Genomic DNA, 17,999 nt, shown 5'->3' on the forward strand with positions numbered 1-17,999 from the left:
AGTTGAGAGTGTTCCAAGACCTATCAGTGTCCTAAAGGGGAAGATGCTAGTCAGCACCTTGATGCAGGGGATGTGTTGCCAGACCCTCAGGAAGCAGCTGGGAAAGGACGCAGTCAAACCCCTTCTGGGCAGACACTGGGAGGTAGGCATTTTTGCCTGCTCTCTCTTCACTGAGTCTGGGGGTTTAATCATGCTAGTGCTCCTGCACCCACTTCGAAACTTCTTTGTTTGCTATAATCTCTGGCTTGTAACTGCAAGCCCTGTTGGGTCTAGGTGCCTAAACCTCTATGGCAGCCATAAAAGGTGGAGTACTACATGTGTCTACAGCTTTCAGATAAATTTTGGCAAATTGGTTTTATTGTTGGAGTGAGCTAGAGGGAAAAGGTAGAAGTGCCCACCTGCTCTTTTGGGTTCTGAGTAGAATAATATTCAGCGCCTAGATGAATGCTAATTAGATGGCGGACCCTCATGTACGGCTAGTAACATATGCAAACACAGCCCTAAAGGGGAAGACCGGTAGTTGAGCATCTTTGCCTGCCCTCTCTCTGCTGACTCCTGGGGGAATAGCTATGGCAAGTGCTCAAGAGCAAGCCTGTTGACAGTCACTTCTTTGTCTGATACAGGCCTGTGGAACTCATGAATGCAAATCGCATTGCCCATCACAAAGAGGCGATCTGGCGCCCTGTCCCTCAGGTGGTATCACAAAAACTGGGCGCCAGACTTGTGCATAAGCTCCTTCCAGAGAGAAGCTAGTGACCTTGTTTTATTGTTGGAGTGAGCCGAAGGGAAAACGCAGGAGTTGCTGCCTCCTTCGGGCTCCAGAGAGGATCACAGTCAGCACCTCCTTACGTGCGGTTTCAGTGTGGGTGTTTTCTCAGTCACCAATGCACAGCAGTCACTCAGCTAGTTTCTGGATCTCTCTCCAAGGACATTGCTTCCTGTGTGGCTATATATTTAGTGTGCCCATGGGAGGAGGGGAATTCCGGAGCCTCCTATGTTTCTATCTTTGTCAAAAGCTCTCAGCATTGTTATATTCAGTAAAAAGCACATCGAAGACAGTATTCGTTCTGCATGGGTCATCTGGCACAGGGCTCACCTGGAAAACAGTCTGAGGGAAGAAACGCAGACGGTGGGTTAGTGGTGAGGGCTGTGGAGCTTCCCTGCCCTCTCTGGGCTCTACTGTCCCAGCGCCTCCACCTCTTCACTGACCCAGAAGCTCTTTGTTATACAGTCTTAATTTTTTTTTCTTTTTTAATCAGATATTTAATGACCTGGAAGACAGGTTTTGATCTTTTAGTTCTGCTTGTTTCATTTTCTATAGAACATTTTTCAGCAACATGATTTTTTAATTAAACAGAAAATCCAATACTTAGAGCTAAGCAAAAGTGTTAGCCGCTCACATTTTTTCTTTTAAAAAAATAGAGAAAAAAACAATGGCAGTTAAAACAAGTATATGAATTCTCATTGGTAGCTATTAAACTGTGTTGTAATTTACATTTTATGTTAATAGTTTCATAGTAAACCCTGGTAGATTGACTCATTAGAATATGATATATAACACTGAAGATTTTCCCCAGTATACTTCAAGGAGGCTTCAGAAATCTTAGCCCGGGGCCCTTTAAGCTACCTTGCAGCCCACTGGAAGCAATACAACAAAGACAGAAATGCAGGCATTGTGAAATCAAAGAAAAATATTTCCATTAGTGTTAAAAGAATTTCTTCAGCCTGGAAAAGCATAATTCTAAGTGTGGAAGAGACATTTTTAGGTCTTTTATAAGTGATTCTAGCTTTTCTGAATGTGTTCCTTTCTCTCTCAGCATTTGTCAATGTATCTGAAATTCATGCGGTTCACTTGGGCTGCATTTTCAAAGTGGCTTGTGGAAATTTAAGCGGCTGCTACCCATGAACGTTAATGGACTTCCTAAGGCAAAATTCCCCCATACTGGGCTCAATATTAACCTCAGTATGAGGTTAGATTTTTACCAAATATTTAGAGAATACTCAGTTCTTTAACAGTATTCCAAATGCTATTTTTTTAAACTAGAAAACACTTGTTTAGTCATTCTCTCTTGTTCTGTATTGTTTAACAGCAGATATTGTGGTCTTTTACCCTTAAATTCCACTACATCAAAAGAATAAAGTGTTAACATTTCACTTGAACATATATAATACTTTAAAACAATCAAAATAAATCAGTCTGCCTTAGCAAACTGCATTCATCCTAAAGTTTTAGTATTCTTAACAGGTGATGGCCCAAATCCAAACTGTGGAATAATACTCTGAAACTGTGAATTCAATTTAGATATCATCGACCTTCACCAGCATCTTCAATGTCATTAAACTGCATTTCATCGTCATCTCCAGGACAAAATGTATTTGTTTCATTGATTTCAGCATGTTTTGGAAGCTTGCTATATGCCAAATGCTATTTCAGTAACAGAATTCCACTTAACCTTGTAAAATTTAAGTAGCACAACTACTAGATTTGAAGGCTAAATCCATGTTTTTGTGAAGGCTCCCACCGAAATTGATTGATAATGTTTTTCTCATTGTATTTCTTCTGTTCCGATGGGGTTTATAGGTACAGCACTCGTTGTCCAGTGGGACCACGTACATCTACAGGATAATTACAACCTGGGAAGCTTCACATTCCAGGCAACCCTCCTCATAGATGGACGCATCATTTTTGGATACAAAGAAGTGAGTAATGCATTGAAGATTTTCTTCACGCTTAACCTGACCTCTATCTATTCTTTCCTTCAAATGTCAAGAAAGAGACACTTTATAGTCGTGAACCTTAAATCATTTTCTCACCTCTTGTTTTTTTTCCCTTGATTAAAAAGTATATGTTTTAATCTACTGGATATCACTGATTGTTAACTCTTTGGGTTTTGTTTTGTATTCTTATGTCATTGGCATTATGATCCGTGAATTTTATAAAATCATTGAATAATTATATTACAGTGATATTATAGTAAAAGAACTCTAAAAGAAAGTATGTTCAATTTGGAATGCAATCGTCTATATGTATTCGTTAGTTTGTTTCTTGCCTTGTCAACTTCTGAGACCTTTTTTGGTTCTATCTCCAAAAGTATTAGTAAACACAAAAAGTTGTCTGGGTCAGTGACCCAGAACTGAAAGTGCAGGGTAGCCTTTCACCGACGATTATTTCAAGCCAACAGAAAAGATTAATTAGAGATCTAAGTAACAGAAAGAACAAGGGAATTTAAACTAATGATTTGTTTCATTTTACCAAATTGACAAAGAATGGAAACTTACTAAATTGTAGCCTTAAATGTAAGGAATGTCTAAATTAGAATAATAGCATCTTTGGTTTAAAACTCTATTGACAATATAACTGAGGTCGATTAGGCAACCTAAACATTTGGGGAAGAAAACAAAGGCTGTATGAGTAAAGTTTCAGGAACTGCAGATGTGATGTTTTAGGCAGTCATTAGGCAGGAGAGATTTTCTGATAATGTGGATTGCTAATGGGCATTATCGACCCATGGACTGGTGGGTATTTTTGGTAATATACTCTTAATATCTTCTTTCCAATTGAAGGGTTATCTGCTCTTCAGACAGGAATCCCTGGCCATGAAGAGGATGTTGATCATGTAAAAATGATTCACTTTGGTCAAGTCTTCTGAAATTTATCCTTCCTATAAAGTGAAGGATAGTTGTATTTCAATTAAATAAATCAATTTTGGGAAATTTTATAATTAAGCTAGATGTTTCCACTTCTTTGAAGAATTCTTGCTTGTGAAATTAATCGTACACGGGAGCATTGATATAGATTGTAGTATAGGATCTGTTCTGCTTTGTGCTTCTTTATCCAGAGCTATGTTTTGGTATCATAAGCCAACATATTTTTATATTACTCCCTAGAAGCTGAGATAACATCACTCAAAGAGACAGACTCGAGTTTTTCTATAATCTGGTGTGCTTCTGGGACTGCAGGGCAGTGTTATGGAATGCTAGTTTTCAATAGTTTAACCAACAGTGATAAAGTTTCTGGAAAGACACAGGTCAGTAAGTCCAGAGTCTTAAACCGCACTAACTGTAGCCTTTGTCAAAATAAAGGTTGTGTTCTTACGGTGGTCTCTCCCTCTAGTCTTTATTATTAAAACTATCCCTCCATTTATACTGTTGTCAATGGGAGTCTTGCACTGAAGAGTAAGTTTATTTTTCCTGTTGTCTCTTTACAGTGGGCTTAGTATTTTTAAATGTTTTTTTCATTTCTTTATTTTATTCAAAGAAAAAATTTCTGTTATGGTTTTTCTGTTTTGTCATGGAGATTATTAAGCTGAAAGGCAATTTCAACACTTTCTTGATATCTCAGTTTATTTTCCTGTTGAATATCAGTCCTTCTGAACTCAGAGTTCTACATAAGTCATTATTATATTATTTTTCTGTATTGTCCTTTCTCCATCCTGTTTAGAAAGCAATTTCTTATTTCCTATTCTACCTTTTTTTTCTGATATTGTCATGCATTTTATTCTGCAGAGGCAAATTTGTATTTGTAAAATTTGCCACAGTGAAAGTACCCATGTACTTGAATGAGAGCTAGATGCTTCTGGCACTCCTAGAAAAAATACCTAGAATCATAAAAACATAAAATAGTTGTTTATATAGTATACTATCCTTGACAAAATGTCTTCACATATAGTATACTCATTTTCAATTCTTCAACAATATCCTGTATTCTTAATATTCTTGGCCTTCCCAAAGGCGCTGACACATAGAAGGTGTTTAATAAATGTGCCTGACTTAATTATAGATTTAGATCATGCACAATTAGCTTTATTTGATAGCTAAGCAGACTGAGTCAGAGTGGTTAAATGACATGCTCGAGATTGCAGAGCTAGTTGAGGGCAAATCCTGGCCTAAAAACCATAATTTGGTGATTCCAAGAGACCTCAACATGTTTTACCCAAGGATATTATGTGTAACAAGTCACATGTATTTCTCATTTGCTTTTTCAATAAATATTTGTTAATGTTTGGTGTTTAATAACATTTTTTATCTGAGTCCAATATACTAAACAACTGTAATCCCACAAAATCGGGAAAAGTAGTCCTATTTAAGTAGCAGAGCTAACAAAATCATGAGAACATAAGAATATAAAGAGTATAATTTTGTGTTCCTGTACAAGTTAAACTTATGGAACCAAAATTATAGATAAGGAATAAGTGCAATTCTTTCTGTAATATGTTGCTTCTAGCTGGTAATGCCTGCTTTGTTTCATTTTATTATATTTTATGTAAGAAGACAAAAATTTGATTTGTGCAGAAATCGCCAGTAAAGAACTTGGTTAAATTGTAGAGTAAAATGTAATACAATAAGATAAACACTGTGGAAGGCAAACCTCCTCACTCTGTGCTATCAAGTGGCTGAGTTACAATATATTAATAACTAGCCGGGAAAGACTGTCAACTATATCAAAGCGACTGGAGCAGTTCAGTCATTTCTTCGAAAGGAAGCTCACATACAGGGAGGCAGTGTGGTGCACCGGGTGGGCGGACAGGCTCTGTGGTCAGGCTGCCTCAGGTGAACCTTCGTTTCATGATTTGGGGAAAGTTACTTAACCTCTCTGACTATTTCAAGTTCCTGCTCTGTAAATTATAAATGCAACTACCTCTTGGTTTTTGTGAGAATTACATGAGATAAATTTTAAACACTTAATAACTGCCTGGTATACAGGAAGAGCTCAATAAATGCTAGATTTTTCAAATTTGGAAGTCGTTATTAAAAGTGAATAGGACATCTGGTTAAGACAGAACTTGTATAAGACTATTTCTACTATTGAGATGAAGCAGGAAAGGAGAATGATGTGTGGAAAGCGTATGTTGAAGGCATCAGGTGGCTTTCAAAGAACAAGGACTTGAAAAGGCACAATTCCAGAGAAAGGAAATCACGAAGTGAACCCAACAAGACATTTGATACTTCACAAGCCAGGCTGAGCAGATGCTGAGCAGAACTTCAGTCAGTCTCATGGAGGTGAGGAAAATATAAGGATTCAGGGCCACTAAGACCGGAGGTCCATAGTAAGTGCCTGGGCCTTAAGTGGAGATTCCTGAAGGCCTAGGCTGTAGGAGTAAGGGCTAATCAGAAACATACCAGCCTTTATAATCACTGACACTCAACTTAGAACAAGCTCAGTATTAATCTGCTGCATCTAAACCACCAACAAAGAATAGTGAACCCTCTCTGGAGGAAGGAAATATCTACAACTTCACAGTGTCTCTTTAGTACTTGTGAACAATGCCCAGCATTTGATGAAAATTACCTAGCAGGCAGGGAGACAGGAGCCGTAAATGAAAACCTACAGCAAAAAAAAAAAAAGATAGAAACAGACCCATAAGAAATCTGGATATTAGAGTTATCAGCCACAAAATTTAAAAGAACTGTTATTAATATAGTTAATAAACTAGATGACAAGATGGTTGATTTCATAAAATAATGAAATTTGTGTAAAAGAACCAAATGGATACCCTGAAGTTAAAAAGTACATTAAAGCAAAGAGTTGATAATTTGAGAGGAAATTTTTTAAAAGATGATTTTGTGTGTGTGTGCTTTGGCCTCATCCTATGTAAACTTGCCTTTGAAGTTAACTAAAATAACAGCTGTGTAACAACAAAGTTTGTATAACTTAAGAGAATCTCAAATCTTTGGGTGAGTAATACAGAGCTATGACCTCAAAAGATGACTATGGAAAGAACCTGGGCCTCCACTCTTTCTCTTACAGTATGGCTAGAACACTAGGACTTTGGTGAAGGAACACTGAATGCTATGAGCAAGTCTGAAATTACTTTTACCTTTATAATATTTCAACAACAAATGCTGTGGGAAGGAAGGAAGGAAGGAAGGGAGGGAGGAAGGAACCTAGAAGAAATAATTCTAGAAACAGCAAACGTGTAGTGCTGGCCCTGCCACTAGTTGGCTACATTGTCCTTAAGTAATGTATTTGATCTTTCTGGGTGCATTTTCTCCTCCAAGCCTCTGTTTCCACCCTGAGGCGTCATTGACAGGCCTCTCTCTTACTCGGGTTAGACAGACAGAGAGCTTTCTCCCTACTCTGACATTTCCTGACCAAAGGGCTCCCTCCTTACTGAGGCAAAGACCTCTACATTCCTCCTTCCCCAACCCAAGGTGCAGAGATTCTCAGTCCCCTTTCTTTTCCCTTACTGTTTTATTCCCAAACTGTGTTGAGACAAGCTCCCTTGTCTAGCTGTCATTCCAGAGAAAGTTCCCACCATAGTTTAGACTCTCCTGAGCTGAGTTGCACCGGCTTCTTAAGGTGCGCGCGCCTCTCTCACTGTCATCTCTATATGAAGCTGCAACTCTAGTTTGTCAAATCCATGGTGGGCAGCCTTTAAATCAGAGGTCACACTTGTGTGTGTGTGTGTGTGTGTGTGTTTACAAAGTGGATATATTGCCAAAATTTACATATTTGAAGGTTTCAAATAAAAATACAGATTTTCATTTTTTCTTGAGAAATAAGAAGCCTTGGATCACTCGTTACTCAGGGTGTGCACCCTCCAATTTCTCCCTCGCCAACTTCTTTCTTACCCCAGGCCAGCACTAGCTTCTGAAGAGATTACATTTGAAATTCCTCTTTTAATATAGGGGCTGTCTTTACTTATCAAATTTATACTGTTATTTGCCTCCTTCCAGGTTTTCTGCAGGGTGTGACTGTGGACATAGGGCAAGAGGGAGGTTAAGAATGTGTTTTCAGCGTGAGGCTCTCCTTTGCTTTCATGCCATCACGTGCACTACTCAATACCTGGCCTATGAAAGAGTTCATTAACTGTAAACTGAAAAGGAATTTAAATAATTGTGTGAAATGTTAATGACATACAGTAAAACAAATCAATTTTTTAATTGTCAAATTTAACCGGAAGCCTTTCTATTCAAATGTAGTTTTTAGACAACTAAACACTAACACTCCAGACTTTATGTGTTGTTTTGATAATAATAAAAGACTTTTTAAAGTTGGATACCCTACTGAGTTACACAGAAGCCAGATCAGACATTAAGGAAGGTGAGGAAAGAAGTTAAGGATTGAATGCAGGTGAGAATGGGTAAAATAGTAAGCTTTTGGTTACCAGACACCATACTGCTGATAAGTGAGTGGAAAAAAAATAGTGAGTGAACAAAAATGAGTTTAGAGTAATTCTTTCCAGTTTCTGTCTGACAGACATGTGATTCATACATTGGCACACACACTACACAATCAAGCCCTTGCTGAGATGTTGTGCCGCTTATTAGATAGCTAGCTGGGTCCATAATGGGAAAAAAAAAGAATGTTTTGGCAAAGTTTGCAGGGCAGAACAGACAGGAAAATAAAACCCCATTACCTCTGACTGAAGCAGCATGCTGTTACCTCCCTGTTGTAGAGACAGACATAGAAGTTCACGTTTTAGGCATTGCACTGGGCGCTTGTGTCCCGGTGAATGATACCACAGTGTAGAAAAGGGAGCAAGCTCTTGACTTTGAATCTTCCTCCAAAGGCCAGTGTGCTGTGTGTACCCTGCCTTTGCTTACTCCTAATCTTTCCTGCCTTAATGTTGTCTAGTTATTGCAACTCCTTTCTGCACCTGTACTTAATTTGCTTCACTGTATCATTTGCAGGAAAAGTTATACTTACTTAAATAATAAATACATCTATATCTTCTGAAATGACATAAAAATTAAAGTATCTAAAAAATAGTTTATAAATGCTTCTGTAAGCCAAAATGCAAGCCTATTTTAACTGACATCAATGCCTCTTCTCTGTGTCTACCCTGTGGGTGAATGTATTGTGAAACTCATTCTCTGAAATTTATAATTCAATACAAATCATACAGAGGCCAAGCAAAATTTGGCTTTGCTTTAATTGTGAAAGGAAACTATTACGGGTACATGAAAATCATGAGGCTACATTAAAAAAAAAAAGCTTATGTAGTAAAGAGTTTATATAATTTCAGATTGGTTTCCTAACATCCCCAGGAACTAACTTAAGAGAGACATTTTCCAGATGAATATAAATTTGTAGAAAGGAGAAAAAAGAGCTTCTCATAAACAAAGCTTTTAGTTTTCGTACTTGGACGTCATCCTTGGCCATTGGCTTCTCTGACTCGTGTACTTTACGTCCTTGCAAATGCAGCGTCCTCCAAAGAATAGGTGATTGTGACAATATGGCCAACCTGTTCTTGTGCTAATCGTGTGCAATACTAGTTTATTTCTATACGCGCGTACTAATGCTCTGTTGATATTCATCAAAAGGCAGCCCATTTCCAATACAGTTTGAACAGTACTCCTCATTCCTCTGAACAGTCTCTAATCACAGACTGACGTGGAGACCCGGACTGGTCTGCCTTGTTCGGAGAGGGCTTACACAGCTCACTTCCTTGCCTGCAGTGAGGGAGATAGTGATCCTTTCCCAGAACAACCCCACCCCTTTGATATTTGGAAGTAAAAAGACTACAGTCCAAAAAGGCAGAGTGGAAATGATAATGACAGTATCAGGTGGAAACAGGCAGACATGTTTCTGAAAGAAGTCTTTGAGAAAGCCTGGAGTTGTTTATCTCTTCCTCATTAATCTTTTACAATGTTAGTTCTTTAATTCAATTGACAAAAAAAGTTTTTTCAAAATCTGATATGTAATCATTTTGTAAAAGGCCTGGGTATCATCTGGGAAAATGTGGGGAATCAAAAGCTTCTTATACATTTTTATTTTAATATTTAATCAGGATAAAATACCACAGTTTTAGAAAGCCTAAGCTCTTATTCATAAAGTCTATAAAATTTTAAAGAAAAGCATTTGAAGCCAGTAATCTTGCCATAAAGTTATCATTCCTTCCTGGCCTTTCTTCCCCTAGTCTCCACCTGAGAACACCCCTTCTCCTCTTCAGAGCACACAGGCCCCTCTCTGCACACCCAGAGCGCACCATGCTCAGCGCATGCACGGGGAATAAACTAAGGGTGGGCGACACAGCAACCCTGATGAAAAGCATGGTTCCATTTTTCCTGCCAGCAAGACCAAAAGTCTTGGTGGCATTGTTGACTCTACTCTTACTCACACTTTTCGTATTAAATTTGTGGCGTGTCTTGATGATAATTCTGGATTCATCCAGAATTCATCTCTCTGCTCTGTTCTCACCTCCTCCACTCACACTCCAGTGCAGTCCAAGCAACCCATCTCATCCGGACAACTGAGATGCCCTTCTAACCAGTTTCTCTGTTCCCCTTTGGCCCTACAGTCTTGACCACACACTAGCCAGTGTGATCTTTTTCAGATGCAAGGGTACATCCGTCCTTCCTCTGTTCAAAACCTTCTAAAATCTTCCCCATATGGCTTGGGATGAAATCTAAAGTCATTGCCATAGCTTTCGGGGAGAACATGCTCCCTATACCCGCCTTCACCCCCTCCTCTCTCCTTTGACACTTTTATTTATGACAGCTCCATTGATAACCTTTTAATTCCCAACAGATGCCAAAAGCAATTTAGTCAAGGCTGCATAACAGATCACCCGCAAATGTAGTGGTTTAAAACAACTCCATTTCTTATTTCTCACAAGATGCCCATGGATCAACTCAGTGGGTCCAGAAATCTGGGTTGGACTCTGTGGTACTACCTGGGCTCACTCCTGTGTCAGCTGTTAGCTGGTGGATTGGCTAAGGGCTTGCTGGTCAAGGATGATCTCTTTTGGACGGAGAATGTTTCTCCACATGCGTCTCATTTGTCTTCAGCAGACCAGCAGGGTACATTCTCACGGTGGTGGCAGGGGACTGAGAAAGGAGGTGGAAATGTGCAAGCACTTTTTTGAGCCTCCTTTTTGCTTCACGTTTTATCTTCTTTTACTGTGTTACTGAGCCCAGCGTTAGAGTGGAAGAGAACGACCCAGGGAAAAGGCAAAAAGTGTGGGTGCAGGAAGCCGTTACTGCAGTCAGTCCACCACAGATGAAAAGCACCAGAGGAGAGGGTTTAACTTCAAGACAGAATATAAAGGAAGGCAGTGAAAGGAAGGAGAGAGCTGGAGAAAACAAAATCAAATGAAAGATGGCTACGTAAGGGACAGAATGATAAGGAAGAGAGTCAGGAAAGGTAGAGTGGAAAATCCAAAGAGAAGGAAAAGCTACTATGGCAGGAACCAAGACATGTGACCTGGACTACAAACTCTGGCAGAAAAGTATTATATTCTTAACAACATAATAGGAGTTTTCAATTGATAGTAATAAAAACTCAAGTTCTGCTTTGAATTTGGGGGAGAAAAGACTTAGGATGGTGAACACACAATACAATATACAGATGATGTATTATAGAATTGTATATCTGGAACCTATATAATTTTATTAACCAATGTCACCCCAATAAATTAAATTTAAAAAAGAAATAATGAAAAAATGATTTGAAAAGAAAAAGGAAAGAAAGAGATACAATAATTACCATAGAGTTTTCTGGTAAAATACTTCTCACCCGGCAGAGAGACGCTGCAGTCACAGATGCTGGAGAACGGAAGCAAGTGACACGTGCCAGAGCAAAGCCCTTATACTTACTTCCTGGCAGGCATGTCTTCATAATACAATTTTAAAGGAATTATGACTTCATCTTATTAGGACATGCAAAATAGAACCCAAATGGGGATTTTTTTCTGTGCGTTCACCATTCTTTTGTCTTTTCATCTGTAACTGTAAGTCTGTCTTAAATGTAAATTGCTCCTTCTCATGGAGCATAGCCCTGGGTAACCAAGTGTAATGCCCATTTGGAAAAGGGATTCATATATTGATACTGAATAAGTATATCAGAGTTTCATTTAGTAAATGAACTTTTAGGACCAAAAATTGAGGTTTGTTTTGTTTTGTTTTGTTGTCCAAGTAGCAGAATAATTTTAGTGATGGTTAAGAACTGGGGACACTGATGTAGAATTGGCATATAACGTTGTTTGAGAGAGGACTGATTTAGTATATAAAAGGAAAATGTCATCTTCCATTTACATGTTTCAAGATCATTTCAGAAAATTCCAAAACATTTACATTTCCTCTTAATTGGTCAATTTCAACAAAATAGCCCTTTTCAATTTCATGATGTCATGGGCAAAAATAAGCAGTGCGGCCCTTATTATGTCTTCTCCCCAGTTTATTTTTCCCCATCTTATTGCTATCCCATTTGTGAAGGTTTATACAACAATGTCTGATCTAATATTTTCTGTAATGAATTGCCCACAGATGGCCCACAACCTGTTCACTCTGCTTAAAGATTTTTTGGTGCATCTACACTTTCCTTTTTGTTTCCTGTTCTTTTATTTGTTGAAGATGGTTTCATTCCATTTTTATTTCTATGAAAATGATAATAAAGTTAGTAATCGTTGTTATCCAGACCCTTTTCATTTGTCTCATTTGTAACTGCTGTATTATGATCAGTATATTCTCAGTGGGTCCTAATTTTCTAAACCGAAAATATTAGGAATGTCCGTCATATTCAGATTTGGGTTTTCATTGAGGTTTCAATTATGGAAGTGTGACTTTGAGATGACTCATCGTAACTCATGTTGCCATAGGAGTTTCAGCCAAAATGGTGAAGTTTCACATCCATTAACAATTGCCAAGTATCACTGCATTGTCGTGAGCAATAACATTGTTAAATGTATCTTTAGCAATGAACTTATTTGTCTTTCTCTAGGTTTTATATCTATAAGGCCACTGTAAATAAGGTTTTAAAAAAACTATGAAAAAATTATATAATTAAGTCCTTTATGAAAACAGTGCAAGAAGAATTTGTGGTCTTGAAGTGATATCCAGCACTAAATGCATTTATGGTGCACCTGTGTGTGTGATAAGTTTTCATCACCCAGCAGCAGTCAGATTCTCTGAGAATCTACCGCTTTCATCCTCAAGTAGCCGACTGTAGGACCAGAAACTCTTGTCACTTTAGCCCATCAGTTAGCACCAAATGGATGTGATTTTAGCTACTGAGTGTCTTTCTTCCTTAACATTCACTGCTCTCTCTCTAGTTCTTCAGCTCCGTTGCCAGATTTTATTTATTAAACAAGATGAAATTAAAATCTAACACAGCAATCTGCTTTTTCTTTTGTAGATTCCTGTCCTGGTCACACAGATAAGTTCGACCAATCACCCGGTGAAGGTGGGGCTGTCTGATGCGTTCGTCGTCGTCCACAGGATCCAGCAAATTCCCAGTACGTAGAAGGGAAGTCACAGAGTCTGAGCCCGCTGTGGGGGGAAATGTAGAGGGGTGGATCTGGGCTGACGTTAACTGTGTGAACAACCAAATCGCTTAGATAAGTGCTGCTTGTTAATTATATTGTTTGGTGTATAACTTTTACTCAGGTTTGCTCTCTCTCTCTCTGTTACTCATGAACTAATACCAGTAATTTAGGTAAAATGAAATTAAATAGTCAGGCAAGATTATGTATTTTGGATTCGTTGGAGTGGTTAGCTTGGTTGTGCAGATATTTTTCTTTTATTAAGAAGAAAAAGAACATGAAAGAGAGACAGATTATTTCGCTAATAGGTATGTGACTTTTTTGTTAGTTTAGTTTAAATACATTTATCAGCAAATGAGCAGCTGTGCACCCTTTTATGTTTAACATATTTATATGAGACTGCTTGAGAGTCTGAAGACACGTGAAAGGAAAAGTATAAGTTGAGGTAAATTAAAATTTTGGTGGAATTATACCTACCAGAGAAGATATGTATTTTCTTTTTTTAATTTTGTTTTTGCCTAGTTAGTGTACATTTTATAGAATAAAAACGTATTTGTTAATTTGGGCAGCTGTTCATCATATTAGAAATTCAAAATATAAGTGTTGTTTGTAGTAGTCTGACCATGTAAATAGCCATTGTTAGAAAGTTTCTGTTTTTTAAACCTTCTCTATTTCAAGGACAGTCCTGAGGGATGCTTGGGTGTGTTCATTCTGGACACGCTTGTTCATTTGTGCCCCAGAAGTGCTTACATAAAGCAAGAGGTGATAATAAAACATACCTCAAGGTTAGGTCATTTCTTTCCCTTTTGTTCAAAGTTCTTTATCTCCTTTTATTTTATGATATGCTAGACTTAAATTATCACATGCATATATGCTGTTTGATCTTGACTTGAGCTAATTCTCTTTCATTGTGCCATCTCTCAAGTATAGAAAGTAGATGGAGTGGAAATTAGATTTTTCAGGGCAGTGCACTGGCTGGCAACACAGGGTTTATTTTACAACCACGATTCAGAAGAACATTCATATGTGGCAGTTCTGCTGGGGAAGAACGTTTCTCCATGTTAGCTCAGAACTTGTGGGAGGCAATGTTCAAGGGAACTGTCAAATCAAGACAGTTTTCCAGAAACACACCACGCACAGAGCAAGGATGTGTAAGCACATGTAGGCAACACAGAGGTATTTGGAGAGAACTCTTAAATAAGCTGAGTCCTGGGAAAGACAACATTGGCTCCTGTTGGAAGAGGGTTGTTCTCATGTTCTTTCTTTCAGAGGCTTTGAATCAAGCAGAACTTGAGTCAGTTACCGCACAGGAGAAAGGGAACACCACTTTCAGTTTATTCATGGCGTCTTTTCCTCCCAGAATGAGTCTTATTCACAGCTTCCTCAGCAGGCATCTCAGTCCACATGGATGTTCTCATATGTTAGTGTTTAGAGAAAAAGATAGTCCAAAGTACAAAAGAAAATTTTTTACAATTTTAACATTTTAACATTTGTAATTTTAATATTTTAATATTCAAGTTTGAGAGAACTTAGACATGATAAAACTGTACTTAAATAAATTATTAAATTGTCTCCAACAGCAATTTTGCATCTACAATTGGTAACCATTATGGTTTGGAGAAAAAATGTCCTTCCCAAATATTAATTTTATTGAATAAATTGGCAAAACTTGTGAATTTTGAGAACAGATTATGTCTAAAGTTTGGGACTCAGCATTCATCTAAAAAGATTACTCAAGCTTTTAGTTCAAAGAAAAGCTCCTCTCAGGAGGCTGATGCCGGAGCAACATTCACGTTCATGTTTTTGTTCACTTCACTGAGAAAATTAGCCAAAAATGAACAAAAATTCTGAGTTGCTAATCCACTCATACCTGCCGTTAGATGGGATCACACTTCAGCACGCGCGCACACGCACAGGAATAGATGTGTTCTACTTAAAAATCTTTTGGGGAAAAGAAAAAATTTTAATCTCCTTAGAAATCTTTTCCCACACTTATAACGTGTAGCAGTGCCTGCTACGTGAGCTGCTGTGTGAGAGGAGAGATGTGGTTGCATCGCAGTCTGAGCTAAAAATGAACGTATGGTACTTGTTTACACCAGAGATTAGGCGGGCCCCAGATTAACATAACACAGTCATGCAAGTGTTATTTCTCCTGAGAAAATAAGATGATTCCTAGAGATGTTTGTTTCTTATGTCTGCAATCAGAATTTAAATATGTAAGTGCTTTTCAAAATTCTGTTCCCTATCCAATAGCCTCATTGTTCAGAGTCATCCTCATAGAAATTTTAAATCCTTCATCTCTGTTACCCCTTTTTCTTCTCCTGAGTGGATTTAGGGAAAACTGATCGTTATCCTAAGTAGTAGGCAGTTTCATTTCTTCTGTGCTCCATGGTGTATTACACAGAACCCAATTCTCATAAGATAAATTTTCTGTTCTTTTCCTCATGTTGGTTACATGGGGTATGGAACCTATATCCTAGCCTTAATCTAGCCATGGCCACATGGGAACATGAGCTACAAGCTTGAGAATAATTTTTCCCAGCGGGACCACAGTTGCTATACCATTTTAATCAGATTTGGTAAAGGTTTGGTAAAGCATTCAAAAAGCTGTAAGGCAAATTTAATTTATTTTACAAAGATTTCTCCCCACACCTTCATCATAATATCAACAAGAACAAAGAAAAACTTGTTTTTTGGTTATTAAAAGCTTCCAAATAATAAATGGTTTTGATGCAACTTTCAAACATAATTTATTAAAGTAAGCTTCATCTTTCTGAAATGATCAGGTGATCTCATAGTTTAAAATATCAAAGGGAATTCAGGCATGGTTAGTAAATTAGTAAGTAGCTCTGAGGTTACAAAGGAAATACCTTTGCTCCTTCAAAAAAATTTAAAAAGTCTATGGTGAAATTAACCCTTATATTTAAAAAATAAAATAAAAGATGAATTTCAATTAAAAGAGTCCGGAACAAATAAGGAACATTGTAGTGTGGATACTGGTCAGGAGACCTCAGGCATTTTATTTAATTTCTGTGACTTTCTTTAGATACAGAATGAAATGCGAATATAGCACGCAGTGCCTGGCACAAAGTAAGCACTGTGTTTGTACTTACACCTCTTGTCTGTTCATCATCGTAAACATCATGACTTTAAAAATGCAGTGATGCTAAGATGACCACACCCAGTCCAAAGGCTCCTTGAGTGGGTCCACGGGGACTTCCACTAGAAACACCTCGGTTCCCTCCCTCTGAAACTCATCCTTTCTGACTATGGCATCCTTGGTGGTTCAACGTCTTTGCGTCTGCCTGTGTGTACACATCACTGCATTGCCGTTTGTGTTTCATAAACTGTAGAGATAGAAAGAACCGGAGATCAGCCGATTCAGTCTCCACAGGCACAAACAGGAACGACAGCTGTGCATGCAACGACTGGTTATTCTTTACAGAAATACAAGTTTAAAGCCATAGATGTTATTTTAATTATAATGCATGTTAATTTAAAGGAATTTATAAGATAACAAAACACAAAGAAGAAAATTTAAGTTGCTTATAAATCTATTATCGCAAAAAGATAACAATCAAAGTTTCCATGTATCTGCACACAATTTTTGCTTATGGCATACCTACATATGAAGAAAATCAGCATTATGCTATAAATATTTTTGCTACCTGTATTTCCCATTATATGTAAAATACATTTTTCTACATTGCTAAGTTTATGTCTAAAATGTAGTCAGTAATAGCTACAACAAATTCTTTTGTGTCGTAATTTATGTAACCTGTCTCAGCATTGATTTGCCTTGTGGGTTGCTTTTCATATTAATTGTCAGTAAAACAGTGCTGCACATCCTCGTTTTTAAATTTTTATAGATACCTGATTCTTTAAAAATGAGTACACAGCCATTGAATGTCAATGTGTTTTTTACATACTTTGACAAATTGTTTCCTATAAAGGCTGTATAATTTACTCCCCCACCAGCATTATATTACATCCCATTTCCCCAAATCCTATCAGACTGTTATAATTTTTTACACTTTGTAAATTTGATAAGCAGAACAGGATGTTTCGTTGTTTCTCTAATAGTCTTTTGGTTACCAGAAAGTTTTAACATTGTTACATATTCATAGGCCATGCATGGTTTCCATAATTTCTTTTTAAGTATTTTATTGATTATGCTATTACAGTTTTCTCAATTTTTCCCTCTTTATCCCCCCTCCACCCTGCCCCCCCAACCCTCCAGCATTCCCCACCCCTTAGTTCATGTCCATGGGTTGTACATATAAGTTCCTTGAGTCCTCTGTTTCCCATACCACTTTTTATCTCTCCCCATCTATTTTATGCCTACTAATTATGCTTCTTCTTCCCTGTACCTTCCCCCCCTAGTCCTCCCTTCCTTGTTAAATAGCTCTGTTCAATAACTCTTTCTCAGCCTTGGCTCATGTCCCTTCGAACCCTTTTACATCGTGTGCAGTGCTCAGAGGTCTCCCTGATGAATGGTACAGGTCTCGCTAGCACCATTCATACTTGTTTATTTCCCTCTCCTTCAATTTAATGTTTTGAATTTCAATCTTAATCTCTCAGGAGCTGACCTTCACCATCAGGCTTCACCTTTTCTCCACCCTCTGAGCTTAATGAGCATAACATTTTCAGCGAGAAACCAGAACATCCACTCACGCCTTTGTGGTTCTTTTATTTGGAAACCTCAGACTATGCCATTTTAGTAATGTGGAAGTCACTTGCACACACACAGGCAGAATTCTTGTCCTAGAAACCAGCCTGGAAAGCTGCTGACCT

General features: G+C 37.9%; 1 protein-coding gene across 1 annotated transcript in view; it reads left to right on the forward strand.

The window, feature by feature from the left end:
* The window catches only part of PLXDC2 (plexin domain containing 2), a 395,504-nt gene that overhangs the window by 293,762 nt on the left and 83,743 nt on the right, over positions 1–17,999 (forward strand). The window contains exons 7-8 of the mRNA XM_024576153.4: positions 2,582–2,700; positions 13,079–13,178. Coding sequence (XP_024431921.1) covers positions 2,582–2,700; positions 13,079–13,178 — 219 coding nt within the window. The remainder of the gene's footprint in view (positions 1–2,581; positions 2,701–13,078; positions 13,179–17,999) is intronic.

Source organism: Desmodus rotundus, chromosome 4 (assembly GCF_022682495.2).
Source record: "Desmodus rotundus isolate HL8 chromosome 4, HLdesRot8A.1, whole genome shotgun sequence".
Taxonomy (NCBI): domain Eukaryota; kingdom Metazoa; phylum Chordata; class Mammalia; order Chiroptera; family Phyllostomidae; genus Desmodus; species Desmodus rotundus.